The 14085-nt window shown below is 41.1% G+C and overlaps 1 protein-coding gene across 7 annotated transcripts in view; it reads left to right on the forward strand.

The window, feature by feature from the left end:
* SLC22A3 (solute carrier family 22 member 3) overlaps positions 1–14085 on the forward strand; it is a 93477-nt gene that overhangs the window by 61540 nt on the left and 17852 nt on the right. For all 7 annotated transcript variants that reach the window (XR_013830906.1, XR_013830907.1, XR_013830908.1 and 4 more), the window contains exons 6-7: positions 9462–9559; positions 9679–9893. Coding sequence is in view for 4 of the 7 variants with exons in the window: in XM_079939969.1 (XP_079796095.1) it covers positions 9462–9559; positions 9679–9893 (313 nt within the window). In the remaining 3 variants the exon portion in view is untranslated. The remainder of the gene's footprint in view (positions 1–9461; positions 9560–9678; positions 9894–14085) is intronic.

Genomic DNA, 14085 nt, shown 5'->3' on the forward strand with positions numbered 1-14085 from the left:
TTTTTCTTGTGATGAGAACTTTGAAGATTTGGTCATGTAGCAACTTTCAGATATGCAGTACGGTATAATTAACTATAGTCATCAGACTGTACATAGTATCCCCTTATTTTTTTGGACATCCTTTATCATTTGATATTTAGAACTTTTCTGTTTCAGCAGCCATCAGTGACATTTATTGGTGCCACTGGGGAGTTCAGTGACATGTTTAATCCCATCCACTCACATCAGATTTTGGTGTCCGACCCCTGCCAAGTTCTGAGTCTTTAGGATTAGAGTCTTAGAGCTGAGAATGCCATCTGTTTTTCCCTCTCTCTGTCATGTGCTTTAACACCTCTCCTCCCCCAAATCCTCGCAGATTTGTTTTTAAGATATGAAGCAGTGTTCCACCATGTGACCCACAGCTGCAAGCCATCAACCTTTGCTGATGTTAAGGCTGCACTTTGGATCCCTGGGGAACTCTAGAAAGATGCACTTTTGCTGTTCCAGGGAGCGAGCCCAGTCGTGGGATGGGAGGGGGACTCCCTCCCGGGCCAGACGCAATCTCTCGGAATAAGTATCTCCTCAGCAGAGCATCCTCACGAAAGAGCTGGCTGAGCCCGAAGTCCAATACAGGGACCACCAGCCACATGTGGCAGTGGAGCCCTGAAATGTGTGGTCTACACGGAGGTGTGATGTGAGAGCTGCACCGTGGATTTCCAAGATTGAGTGTGATGTAAACACATCAACTATCTCATCAGTAATTTCACATTGATTACATGTTGAAATGATTGTACTGGGGATAGATCGGATCAAATGCAACATAGTCTTAAAATTAATTTTGCCTCTTTTTACCTTTTTAATGTTGCTACTAGAAAATTTAAACTGACGTAGATGACCCTACAGTTTTATTGGACAGCGCTGGTCTAAGTGTCTGGAATTTGGTTTTAACTATTTTAATAAGCGTCGAATACTGATTATCATTTTGATTATGAGCTTTGCTTTACCATATGAACTCTGTATGGTGAATACTTTATCTACTCTTGTTTTCAAGTATAATGAGGTTTTTAAGATTTTTCAAGCCACTGTGGGTAATTTCGCAGATTCTCTTTTATGTTTGCCAGGCAGCATTATTGCCACCTAGAAGCCGGCCAGTGTTCTATGACGTTAAACATTTACTCCTGGACCTTCTGGTTCTGGCCTTCATCTGACTGATGGGGGTGTCCGTGAGGCAGCAGCGGCGGCGGGGATTGGTGTACCACAGCAGTCACCGTGCACTTCCCCCTGGCCTCACCCAAGCTCTCCAGCTCCTGATGCTTCTAGAAACGACCTATATAGGTGGTTGAACTTTGAGCACAACTCCTGGTCCTCCAAATCAGTGAACGCCGAATCCTCAAGTTATATTTTGTTCACACAGACTTCTTAGAGGGTAAAAGGTTCTAGAAAACAAAGCATGTTGGGAATTTGTGACAACACTTACTAAGTCAGTGTTAGGTTCAAGAAGAGATGAATTCCCCTTCTCATCAGTGGCTTCGCCTTTCCTTGTGAAATATGACAACTGTTGAAAAATCCACCCACTGAGATCAAGCAGGTGAAACTGCAAGGCTGGAAATGCAGCCACCTGACGCTGTTCCCTCCCCTGCCGGCGCCAGACCCTACTGATCAGCTGGGTTCTTCCACCTAAACCCGGGGGACTCATGTTCCATCTTGGCCAAGAAGAATAAATGCTAGGAGTCAGCAGGTGAGGCAGGACTTCGTGGACCATCTGGGCTTCTCACCCGAGTCTCCAGGGAAGTTGTTAATATGCAGATTCTGATCTGAGGTAGGGCATCTTTAACAAGCTCCCTGGTGACCACACTGTGGACTCATGGACCACACTTTGAGCAACAGGGTTCTCCAAGCGTCATTTACTTGTGTTCACATTTGTGAGAAATTACCCTGTCTAAGGCCTGGGAGATCAACAGTGCCAGGTGAACATTAAATATACCTGGTAAACTTAAGAAAATCTAATAGAAAAGAAATCCATTCCTTTTTTTAAAAAAGGCACAATGACAGTTGTCTTTACAAGGGGATTCATGTAGGAGTACCTTGAAAAGAATCTCCCCACCTAGTGCATTGTAGTATAAGGTACAGTTTACTAACTGAAAAGATTCTTGAAAGTGCCAAGTGAATTATCGTCTGGAAGTAAAATATCCCTGAAATGTTGTAAAAATAATATTAGTGTCAACCGCCTCCATTTCTGAGCACTCACTGTGCGCCAGGCGTATGTATTGCTGACCTTAAACAAAATTAACAGTCATTGTTATTTAGCAAAAGTGAGTTTACTCGGGAATAGCAGAGGAATCACATTTTGGGACACGCAAACTATGGCAATGCATAGCCCAGTCTGAGGAGACAAAGGGAAGGTTAGCTTTAATTAGGTTCTGGGAAGAAATTGGGGAGGGGCATTTTGAACAAAAGTTCATTGGAGGATGAGAGTTTGGGGTTGTGACAGTTTCACGTCGGTGGCATTGACAGGCAGTTTGCTGTTACTGAGGACGGTGGAAATCTTTCACCCTCTGCTATGTAAGTTGAGGTGAGGTGTATGTGCCATTCATATGCTACTGATGAGAGTTTAAATAATGCGTGGGTAAGAAAATGTTCCGACTAAAATACAACAGCTCTAGCTTGACCCTGGCTGGTCATCTCTCTCTTTTTTAAAAAAATTATTTTGTATTGAAGTGTAGTTGCTGTACAATGTCGTGTTAGTTTCAGGTGTACAGCAAAGTGATTCAGTTTTACATACACATGTACCTTTTTGTTTTCAGATTCTTTGCTCTTATAAGTTATTACAAAATAGTGAGTATAGTTCCCTGTGCTCTACAGTAGGTCCTTGTTGGTTATCTATTTTATATACATAGTAGTGTATATATGTTAATCCCAATCTCCTAATTTATCCCTCCCTGCCTTTCCCCTTGGGTAACAAGAAGTTTGTTTCTTGACCAGAAACCAATCCCATGTCAGGAGAGCTCTGAACACCATATTTATAACATTGTTATTTACAATGTCTTTCTCTTTCTTGGCAATTTAAATTAAAATGTCAACTTCAAAAAGTGTTTCAGAAAGGCACCAGAAAGAATTGTAAATAGAGCTGAACTAATCAAAAAAAGATGACTAAAGTATGCTTTTAACATCACTGTTGATGTAAAACAAAAGTCTTGGCAGAATTAAAAGACACTTAAGAGTCAAATAGAGCAAATAGCCATTAGTTCAGTAAATGAGTGTCGGGGCACCAGCGTGTACAGTTTACCTGTGAGCAACCCCTTTTTCAACGAGTGTCATTACTAGGTAACAAGACTCCAAACAGACAGATGTTGCCAGGAGCATTTCCCATCTTCCTTTGCTCCTAATGAAAGCAGGCAGACACCACTTAGATGGATAAATGTGTGACAAAATACAATGCCAAGCTAGATACGAAAGATAACATTGTGCATGGTTCCATTTATGTGAAATTCTAGAAAGGCAAACTGTAATGACAAAACGGAGATGAGGGTTTGCCAGGGGCCAAAGCTGGGGGCAGGGAATTGACTGCAGAGAGACAGGAGGAAACTTTTGGGGGCGATGGAGATATTCCACATCACGATGGCAGCGGTGGTTATATGACTCCACATTTGCCAAAATTCATTGAAATGTAACTTAAAATTGCTGAATTCTACTGGACATAAATTATATTTCAGTAAAGCAAATTTTAGAATCTATCTATCTATCTGTCTATCTATAATAACCTGACATAGCATTTCTATTCTTTTGTATCTGACTCAGGCTATGCAAAATCTGGTAACGCTTTGGCAATAGAAAAGAAGCATGATTTAATTTAAAAATATAGAGCTAGAAGTTGTTGTAAAAGAATAAGAGCTGCAACAGTTACTACACACGAGTTGCCAAGACTTTCCTGGATGAATTCCATCCAAGATATGGCTTTTAGTCTCTCAAGGTCTTTGGACACCCAGAAAGTGGGTCATCTTTCAGAATATCTGCGTCACTGTAGAGAGCGTGTTAGTAAATCAAAGACCAGCTGGATTTGTTCTTAAACTGGCAAAATACTTGCTTGGAAGCACTATTAATCCTTTCATTTACTGAATGGGGAAAATTGGTTTTATGGTCTCGATTACCTTCAGTTGCTATCAACACTTCATATTCTGTTGGTGTAGGATATATACTAGGCATTGAACTTGTGCTTAGGAAAAGCAGAGATCATGTGACTGCTTGATTCTAATAAATGTTAAAAGTTTGAAATGAAGACTAATACTAAATATGTTTATGGAGTAAATTTGAGTAGTGAAACAATTATTTTCATTCTTTAATGCAAAATTATTTTGCCTGAAGTATTCAGTTGTTATGCAAAAGCATTGTTCTGGACTGAATTCTCCAGATAATTCTGCTTTTGACAACAAGTAACAGAAAACCAACCTACATGGGCTTAGACAGTGAGCACAGCTCCAGGCTCCTGGATCTGGGATTCTAGAGATAGAACAGCATCCAGGGTTGTTTAGACCTTGGTCTCCACACTGAGCCATGGTTTCCTCCCCTCCTCCACCCTCCACTCGGCTTCTCTCCTGGGGGTAGGATGGCCGCTAAGATCTATTTGAGCCCACTCTTTCCTCATTAATTCCCTGAGGGGAGAGAGAGAAGATTCCTCGGATGCCTCTGTCTTAAAGGCAATGAAGCACTTTCCCAGAAGCCCTTTTTCTCATTGGTTCAAATTCGGTCACATGTCTATCCCTCATTGGTTCAGAATGGGTCATGTGCCCAGTCACTGACATAAAGGATAGAATTACCCTCAGATGATCAGACATCCGCCTACAATTGGACACAGAGTCAGCTTCCCTGACAACACGAATTGATGAAGTATGTGTGTGTGTGGGGGGGGATGGTGTAGTGGGGGGGTTCTACTAAGAAAAAGAAAGGGAGAGTGATACTGAGTCAACAACAAAAAAAGGTGCATAATGTCTAATTTAAATCCATTGCTTTAAAAGTGAGTTATCTTTTCTTGCTGCAAAAGTAATGTAGGTTTACATTTTAATTTTTTTTAATAATGAAATATTTTCTATACCCCTATTACCCAGATTCAACGGTTAACTTTTGCTGAGTGTACCTAGGATATCCTTTCTTTCTTTTTTTTTTTAAGATGTTGGGGGTAGGAGTTTATTAATTACTTAATTAATTTTTGCTGTGTTGGGTCTTCGTTTCTGTGCGAGGGCTTTCTCTAGTTGTGGCAAGCGGGGGCCACTCTTCATTGTGGTGCACGGGCCTCTCACTATCGTGGCCTCTCTTGTTGCGGAGCACAGGCTCCAGACGCGCAGGCTCAGTAGTCATGGCTCACGGGTCTAGTTGCTCCGCGGCATGTGGGATCCTCCCAGACCAAGGCTCGAATCCGTCTCCCCTGCATTAGCAGGCAGATTCTCAACCACTGCGCCACCAGGGAAGCCCCAAATTTTAATTTTAAGAGAATATTTATAGCCCAAAAGAAGAAAGTAAAAACCACCTTAATCCCACTATCTCTGAGAACCATTAATGATATGATACAAGCATACTTTTAAACAATAAAATAAATATTACACTCTGCAGACACAGTACAGCATAATGGTGAGCAATACAGACTCAGGTAGCAACTTCCTGGTTCAACTACTCCTTGTCTGTCTTTGTTGGGTTAACTACTTAGCTTTCCTGTGCCTAAACTTCTTCTTCCCTGTAATGGAAATAACAGTACCTGTATAAGTTCGTCCAGCACTAACCCTCTAGTTCAGAGGTTGGCAGTCTGCCGCCTGCAGGCCAGACCTGGCTTGCTGCCTGTTCTGTAAATAAAATTTTATTGGAATCCAGCCACAGCCATCCATTTATATATCCACTTATGGCTGCTTTCACAGAGCAGTGGCACAGTTAAGTAGTTGCAGCAGAGACCTGATAGCTCACACAACCAAAAGTACTTACTATCTGGCCCTTTGCAGAAAAAGTTTGCTGGGTTAGACCATCAGAGCTCTATGGTCTTGTCAAAATTTAACATGTCATAATTCTGTGGTCATGTAGTAACTTAACTAGCCTGGAGACCTGCTCAGGAAAAAGTGACATCTACATCTTAGAAAGAGTTAAGAACCATGAAGAGCTGAAAAATCTACAAAGGTGTTTAAGTGTCAAATTATCTATCTGAATTGACTAGAGATCTTGAAATATGTGAAGTTTGAGTTCCCTTAAACTCTGGGATGTTGACGTTGGATGGACCAGAATGAAAGTAATTTGTTCAGTCTTATCTAAGACATACGAGTCATGGCTATAGGCAGAAAATAAGAAGATTGAAGAGGAAATAAAAGAGAGTCCATAATAAATTGTTTTGAATATTGCTTTTGAAAAGAAAGGATCGTCCCTATCTGTGTGCTCTGAGTGAACAGTGATGTACATGTGTGTACGTGAGCAGAGCTGTCGGCTCTCCCTGGAGAGAAGAGAACAGTCTGAGATGAACATGACCCGGGTCTAAGTTGTGGAAAAACCCTAAGTGAAAAGATGAGAATCACTAGAATAAGTGATACATTCATGGAGGAAAATGGCTCTCATATGATGAGTGGTTTTAATCTTGAATTTAAAGGTCCTCAAAATCTAAATTATTTTAATCAAGGCCAACTTTTCCATAAAACAGTGTTTTAACTAAAGATTAAATACTTGGTCAAGTGCATAATATCCTTCTTTAAAATTATACAGAAGTCACCGTCAACCACAAAGAGATTTTCTGGAATAAACAGCTTTTTATACAGTCAGCAATGCAGTGAGAGGATTAAGAACAGAGGCTCTCCATCAACTTCCTCGATTTCAAATCCTAGCTTAGCCACCTTCCTTCTAATGAATCCTTAGTGTCTTAAGCCTTGTTTTTCTTGTCTATAAAATAGGATCAATAAAAGTACTAACTTTAGAGGGTCTTGATGAGAATTAAATGAAATAATTCATGTCAAGTACTTAGCCCAGAATCTAAGAAATATTGCACACTCCATAGAAGTTAGCCATTTTAATGTGGGCAATATATAGAAACTAATTGTGAAAAACATTTTGATGACCTACCATGTAATAATATACAGTCATCCCTTGGTATCTGTGGAATATTGGTTCCACAACCCTCTGCAGGTACCAAAATCCTCGGATGCTCAAGGCCCTTCCATAGAATGGGTCTCAGTTGATGCTCTGTATCCACATGTTCTGCATCCACAGCTTCAACCAGTCACAGGTCCTACGGTTGGTTGAATCCACAGATGCAAAACCTGTGGGTGTGAAGAGCCAACTGTACTGTGATATACTAAGTTCTTTCACTTACGCTATTTCTGCTTTATTTTTTGGAGCAGCAAAGGTGAAGGTAGGGGTCTTAGAATTTCGAGGATTAGCTCAGGGAACATTTTAATAAGGATTGTATTAGTGACAGTACAGGTCGACTTGCTGCTGAAACACCGCAAAAATACAGTGACAAAAAAGAGAAAAGTTTCTTTTTCTTTAACGTGCCCACCCAGCGTTGAGTAGCCCGGCGCTTAAGGCAGCTCTGTTCCATGAGGTCCTCTAGGACCCAGGTTCCATTTATCTTGTTTCTCCATCTTCGCCTGCAATAGGGTGTGTAATCAAAGCCGTTTCACCAGCATTGTCTTCTTCCATCCTTCAGGAAGGGAAGACGGTGAATGAAGAGCAAGCCATTTCCTTTTTAAAGGATGGGGCACAGAGCTTGTACACGTGGCTTCTGCTCCCACCTCATTGCTGAGATCTTAGTCACTGGGCCACCCGTGGTTGAAAGAGAGGCTAGAAGATATGACTTTAGCTAGGCTGCCATGCCCCCAACTAAAATTCCATGGGTTCTGTTATCAAAAGGGAGATGAAAAGAATGGATGGTGGAATCAATTAGCAGTTTTCCACTGGCGTTGCTATGGTAACTACTAATATTGCTTCATTGATCCCTAGATACTGTTAATTTTGAGACACATCATCATTTTATGCAACACTCAGTAAGAAAAACCATGCTATTGAAACTGGGCACATTGCTTTCTTATCAGCCGAGTTGTAGGACACGTCCTAATTTTGAGATTTTTCAGCTGTGAAGAGTGTGTGTCTTGGTATAGAAGAAATACAGTACTGGAAAGACTTAGGAAAAGAAAGTGATCTAAAGACATCCATTTTGCAGTCTTCTTCTGTGTGTGTGCCTTTCCTTGGGGCAAGCATAGGCAGCAGATATGCAGCTTTGGTTGACCTGTTGAGCGTAATGTTTAGAACAGGTGATTGACAAGGTATTGTACTATCCGCGTGAATTTAAGTCAAATTCCTATGACTGCTGGTAGAGGGACTTTTGACTCAAAGTCTTGGGGAAAAGTTGCCTAGATTTTCAGTCATTCTGGACCGGATCTGGAGTTGAGTAAACAGACAGTGAGGGTCCTGTTTTTGCTAGCCAGGGTTCTCACTTAACAGAAGGACAAAGACCGAGGGCTATAGTCTGAGGGAACAGACGTGGCCATGGCATTTGACTTCCTGTCGCAACATTCAGTCATCACCCAAACACTGGCTGAACACCAAGCACTTTGCTTGGTGCCCTCCAAGACCTCCAGAGCTCATGCAGGGAGAAAAATAAGTAGACCCGTAAAGGCATGCAGTTGCGTATGGGCTATGATAGAAGTCTGGTAAGTAGAGGCACAGACTGGGGATCGTCAGTTCCCAAGACCTCCCAGTGGCAGGGAAATCAGGACTGGGGAGGTGTAAGGACTCTTCAAGCAGAAGTAACAGAATATGCAAGTGCATGGAAACGTGAAGCAGTGGTCACTTCAAGGGGACTGAGTTATGATCCCTTTGGCACACAGGACTAGAAGCAGTGGGTATGTCCAGCTTTGTTTCCCTTACAGTGCCTTATACATAGGAGGCAAACAGCAATATTGGTTTAATCGAATTAAAGAAAAGACCAACTTCTTGGATGGCCAAATAGAGCCGAGCTGAATTTTCCTGGATCAAAAAGATGCCGGATTCCAGTAAATGGACAGAAGCAAAAAGATACCTTTGGTGCCACGCTTGTTCGGGAACTTACCGTTATTCTAGCTTATTTGGCAACTTAAGGTTTGAGGATTTAATGGATAAAGGAACTTGTTTGGAATTGCTCTCACCAGTCTTATGCTTATTTTCTCCAATTTAATAAATGCACAAGTGTATTGTACTTTAGAACACACCTTTCATCCTTGTTTACTCAGCGCATATAGTACTGCTGGTATTACCGTAAGAATAGATTCTCAATGCAGCAAGTACATCTTTGTGAATTTAACCTCTTACAAAGGCTAGAGAATCAAACTTCTTATTCTCAGGTTTTAAGATGTAGTAACGAAAGACCCTGGTCTGTTCAGTAAGATCATCTGGTAGCTTTGAATCTGGTCAATGACAAATCTATAATATGCAGATGTCTCTTGCTGTATATTGCTACTGAAATCTGCTTCTATCTTATATAGATCACTGTTACAGATGAGGAAGTTAGTAATCCATCCTTTTTAGATCTGGTGAGAACTCCCCAAATGAGGAAGTGCACACTTATACTTATGTTTGCTTGGTAAGTTTGACTTGTGATGGATTCAAAAGCTTGTGTCAAATTTACAATGCATCCCGTCCTTCAGATCAGGTTGAAGTTATCTCTCACTTGTTCTCCCTTGTCTTTCAATGTTGCTCCAGGTTCACAAGTGCTGTGGTTTATCAAGGACTTGTCATGCGCCTGGGAATTACAGGAGGCAACCTCTATATCGACTTTTTCATCTCGGGAGTTGTGGAACTGCCAGGAGCCCTCTTGATCTTACTAACCATTGAGCGTTTCGGTCGGCGCCTTCCCTTTGCGGCAAGCAATATAGTGGCAGGAGTGGCGTGTCTTGTCACCGCATTCTTACCAGAAGGTAATCGTCCCCTAAGTCTGTTTGGCAGCCAAGAACTTGAAAAAAATCTTAAAATAATCAAGAATGGAGAACTTGTCTTTAGAAAATGGACCATAGCATCAAAATCGTAGTGCCAGTCGTGCTCTAGTGATGTCACTCTGTTTTCTGCCTAACCAGCCTAACTACTTTGAGTATAAAAGATTGGTTCTATAGATTTTTCTGTTTTCTCCATTTCTCAGTTCATTTATGGATGAAATAGACGTGAGAAATCTAGCTTGGAGTGATGTAGTTTACTTTTTAAAAAATTTTAATTGAAGTATAGTTGATGGACAATACTATAAGTTTCAGGTGTACAATATAGTGATTCATAATTTTTAAAGGTTATACTCCATCTATAGTTATTATAAAACACTGGCTGTATTCCCTGTGTTGTAGAATGTATCCTTGTAGATTATTTTATACCTAATAGTTTGTACCTCTTAATCCCCTACCCCTATGTTGCCCCTCCCCGCTTCCTCTCCCCAGGGGTAACCCACTAGTTTGTTCTCTATATCTGTGAGTCTGCCTCTTTTTTGTTACGTTCACTAGTTTTTTGTATTTTTCAGATTCCACAGATAAGTGATATCATATTTCATTTAGTATAATGCCCTCCAAGTCCATGCATGTTGCTGCAAATGGCAAAATTTCATTCTTTTTTATGGCTGAGTAGTATTCCATTGTGTGTGTGTGTGTGTGTGTGTGTGTGTGTGTGTGTGTGTGTGTGTATACACCACATCTTTATCCATTTATCTGTTGATGGACAGTTAGGTTGCTTCTTGGCTATTGTAAAAACACTGCTGTGAACATAGGGGTACATGTATCCTTTCAAATTAGTGTTTTTGGTTTTTTCTTGGATATAGACCCAGGAGTGGAATTAATGTCGTTTATTTTTGATCACCTTTATCCAACTTAATTTTGTGATATCATTGACCCTGTTTCACATTTCTTCCACGTGGCCAATCCCATGTGAAACACTGAGGTTGCAAAGGGAAGGAAAACACGTCTTGACTTCAAAATATTGACAACCTAGTGAGGAATATAGACACTTCAATGCTCTCACAGCAGACTGTGATAAATGAACTAATAGAATGATTTACAAGATTTAGAAATAGGAACAAAAAGGTGCAAGAAGTGATGAATCCCTGGGGACAGTCAGGAGAAGCTTCCCAGAGGTGAAAACTAGGCACGTATGAAGAAGGAAGAGAAATGTGCCCTGCAGAGGGGAAGGCTAGGAGTGATTTTACAAAGGAAAGCACGGTTCTCAGAAGTACGCACCACCTTTGATGGTTCGGGAACCAAACGTTCTTTGTTATCACGGGAATATCCTGGCAAGGAGGCTGAGGGATCATCTGTCACCAGTGGAGATGGCCTCACAGCCAAGGCCGAGCCAAGAGCTTGGGCGTGGTCTTGTGAGCTTCAGGTGGAGGACAGGTGGCCTCCAAGTGGCTGTTGCAGTTTGGACAATGGCAATGAGGAGGAGAGAGGCTGAGAGCAGGAATCAAGGTCGTGGCAGTCGGGCCTGAATGGGAGACAGTGATTTCAGAGATGTTTCAGAGTTAAATGGGGAGGGGGGCGTTTGATGACCGGTGTATGGTACAGAGGTTGTCAGTGACTCCAAATACACTGTTAATGGAAAGCCGGTTATCTCTGCCTCAGAAAACAGCGGGCACTGGACAGAGGAAGCCTTTCAAACTCCCAGGGAACGCGTGTTTTAGAGCAGATCTATTATTTCAGCATTTCAGGAGGTGTGGGGTGGGAGGTGGCTGGCAGAGCTGGAGTCCCTGTTAGTTCTTTGTGTCAGCACAAGAGAAGCTGCCTTTTCCTTTGCGGATCCTCTGCGGATCAGGGAAGAACTGATAATACTGTGGAAGTCGAAACAGTCAGACGTTTACAGATGAGTTTATTAATTAAATAAGCATTTACGAAATCCCAAAACATCAGATAGACCCTATTTAAATAAAATTACAGAAATGCCCATCTTCAGAAAAGAAGGGTGGAAAAAAGATGTGAAGTCCTGTCATACTGGAATGGTTGATGATAAACAACTGACTGTTTACATTTATCTCATTTTTCTTGAGCGTATTAGTTTCCTAGCGCCGCTGTAACAAAGTGCCACAAACTGGGTGGCTCGCAACACAGAAGTTCATTCTCTCACACACCTGGAGCCTGGGAGTCTGAAATCCAGGTGTGGGCCAGGCCATGCTCTCTCTGAAGGCTCTAGGTGAGGATCCTTCCCTGCCTCTTCCTAGCTTCTGGTGGTTGCCAGCCATCCTCGGCATTCCTTGACATCATTCCAATCTCCGCCTCCATCTTCACATGACCTTCTCTGCATCTCTGTGCCTTAACTTAACCATTATATCTGCAAAGACCCTATTTTGAAATGAGGTCCCATTCTGAGGTTCTGGGTAGACATGAACTTTGGGGAACACTATTCAACCTACCACATTGAGTTAACACATTATAAGAGCTGGGGAAGCTATTGGCCAATGCGCATCTATTTAGTGTCTATTAATTTCTGCCAGTAAACTAAGAATAGAGATAGTGCAGTGAACAAGACAGACATAATTTCTGTCCTCGGGAATTATGCACAATTTAGTAGAAGGTGACAGATGAGGAACATTGGAGACTTCACTGTTCTTTCTGTTTTACTCTGGCACTTTTTCGTTTTAGGTTTAATTTTTAAATGTAGTTCCCTAAGACAACGTCATCTGTTCTCATTGCATCTGGAACAGGAATCAAATATTAATTACGTATTCACTGCATATGAAGTTAGGAAAGTGGAGAGAAAGATTAATGACTGAAGTGTGGCCCATCTTTCCATTATGTAACTTTCCCCAGAAGATCTTCTCCGGCCTTAGACTGACTGGGATGACTTTAATGTGTGTTGCGTTCAGCATGATCCCAGAAGTCATTGAAGATCATATGTCCAAACCAATACTGAAGTAACTAAGGGGGTGAGAATCAAGCTATTTTATAGAGAACACTCTCATATATTAGAAAATATAAGGCAAAGAATAGATTTTTCTGTTTGGTCCGATCAGTTTTATTTTGTAGACAGAATTTCCCAATTTAAGCCTTAGAATTGTTCTTAGCAACATTGAAAATGAATTGCTCTTATTCTGGATACATTTTTATTTGTATATTCTGCAGATTCGGCCACTTTTATAGTCACACGCTGCTCATAATTGACTGCTAAGAATAAGTTCAAATCCCTAATGCTGGGAGACGCAAGAGGGAAGAGATATGGGAACATAGGTATATGTATAACTGATTCACTTTGTTATAAAGCAGAAACTAACACACCATTGTAAAGCAATTATACCCCAATAAAGATGTTAAAAAAAAAAAAACACTGAAAAAAAAAATCCCTAATGCTGTGTGTGAATACCAAATATTAGCAGAGGTTTCTTGCTTGAGTTGACATCCTTACTTCCACTTAAGGGAACTTCGGGACTTGGTTACTTGGGCTGTTGAATTAACATTAGAAAGACTTTTCCTCTCAGCCTTTCTTGACATCATCACCAGGATGACTGCCCCTGAAGAGAATACTGAGTAGCCTTCTAGGGGAATCAGCTCTAAAATTATCTCAGAGAAAACGGTTTAACCAACTTTCCATCCACTAAGCATGACTTTTCATGGTCTGAAGAATGAACTTCTGGAAAAGAAAGGCTTTCAGGCTGTATCCTCATCTAAGACTCACTGTTTCTGACCCAAGTTTTTTAACTCTAATTAAAGCCTGAAAAATAAAGAGCTTTCAAAATCCATACTCACCTGCCATCTTTAATTTGACTTTATTCAAGATGGCTGCACACTCGGCAGTTTGGGTACGTCTTTTTGAAATGAAAAAGTTGTCTTGGACTTTTCTCTTTAAGTAAAAAGTAAGTCTGTTTATCTTACTTACTAGGAATTTTCACTACATTTTATTTCAGAACTCAGAGCAGATGGTGCATTCAGAGGAGATGTAAAATTGTGTTTGTTTAAAATCCTGCATCCTTTCTTCAAAAATTGAGGTATTATTCTCAGTAATCTCTACCAGCTTGACCAAATCCCCATCAGAGGGACTTTCTTTCTCTGTGTTCTCAGGAGTTCATGGGAGGTAGTTTCAGTTTCAATCCTCATTCTTCACTTGTTGTTTTCTGCCATTGCTACCGGAAAGATGTCTGTTGCCGCTCCA

Source organism: Stenella coeruleoalba, assembly GCF_951394435.1.
Source record: "Stenella coeruleoalba genome assembly, chromosome: 12".
Classification (NCBI taxonomy): Eukaryota; Metazoa; Chordata; class Mammalia; order Artiodactyla; family Delphinidae; genus Stenella; species Stenella coeruleoalba.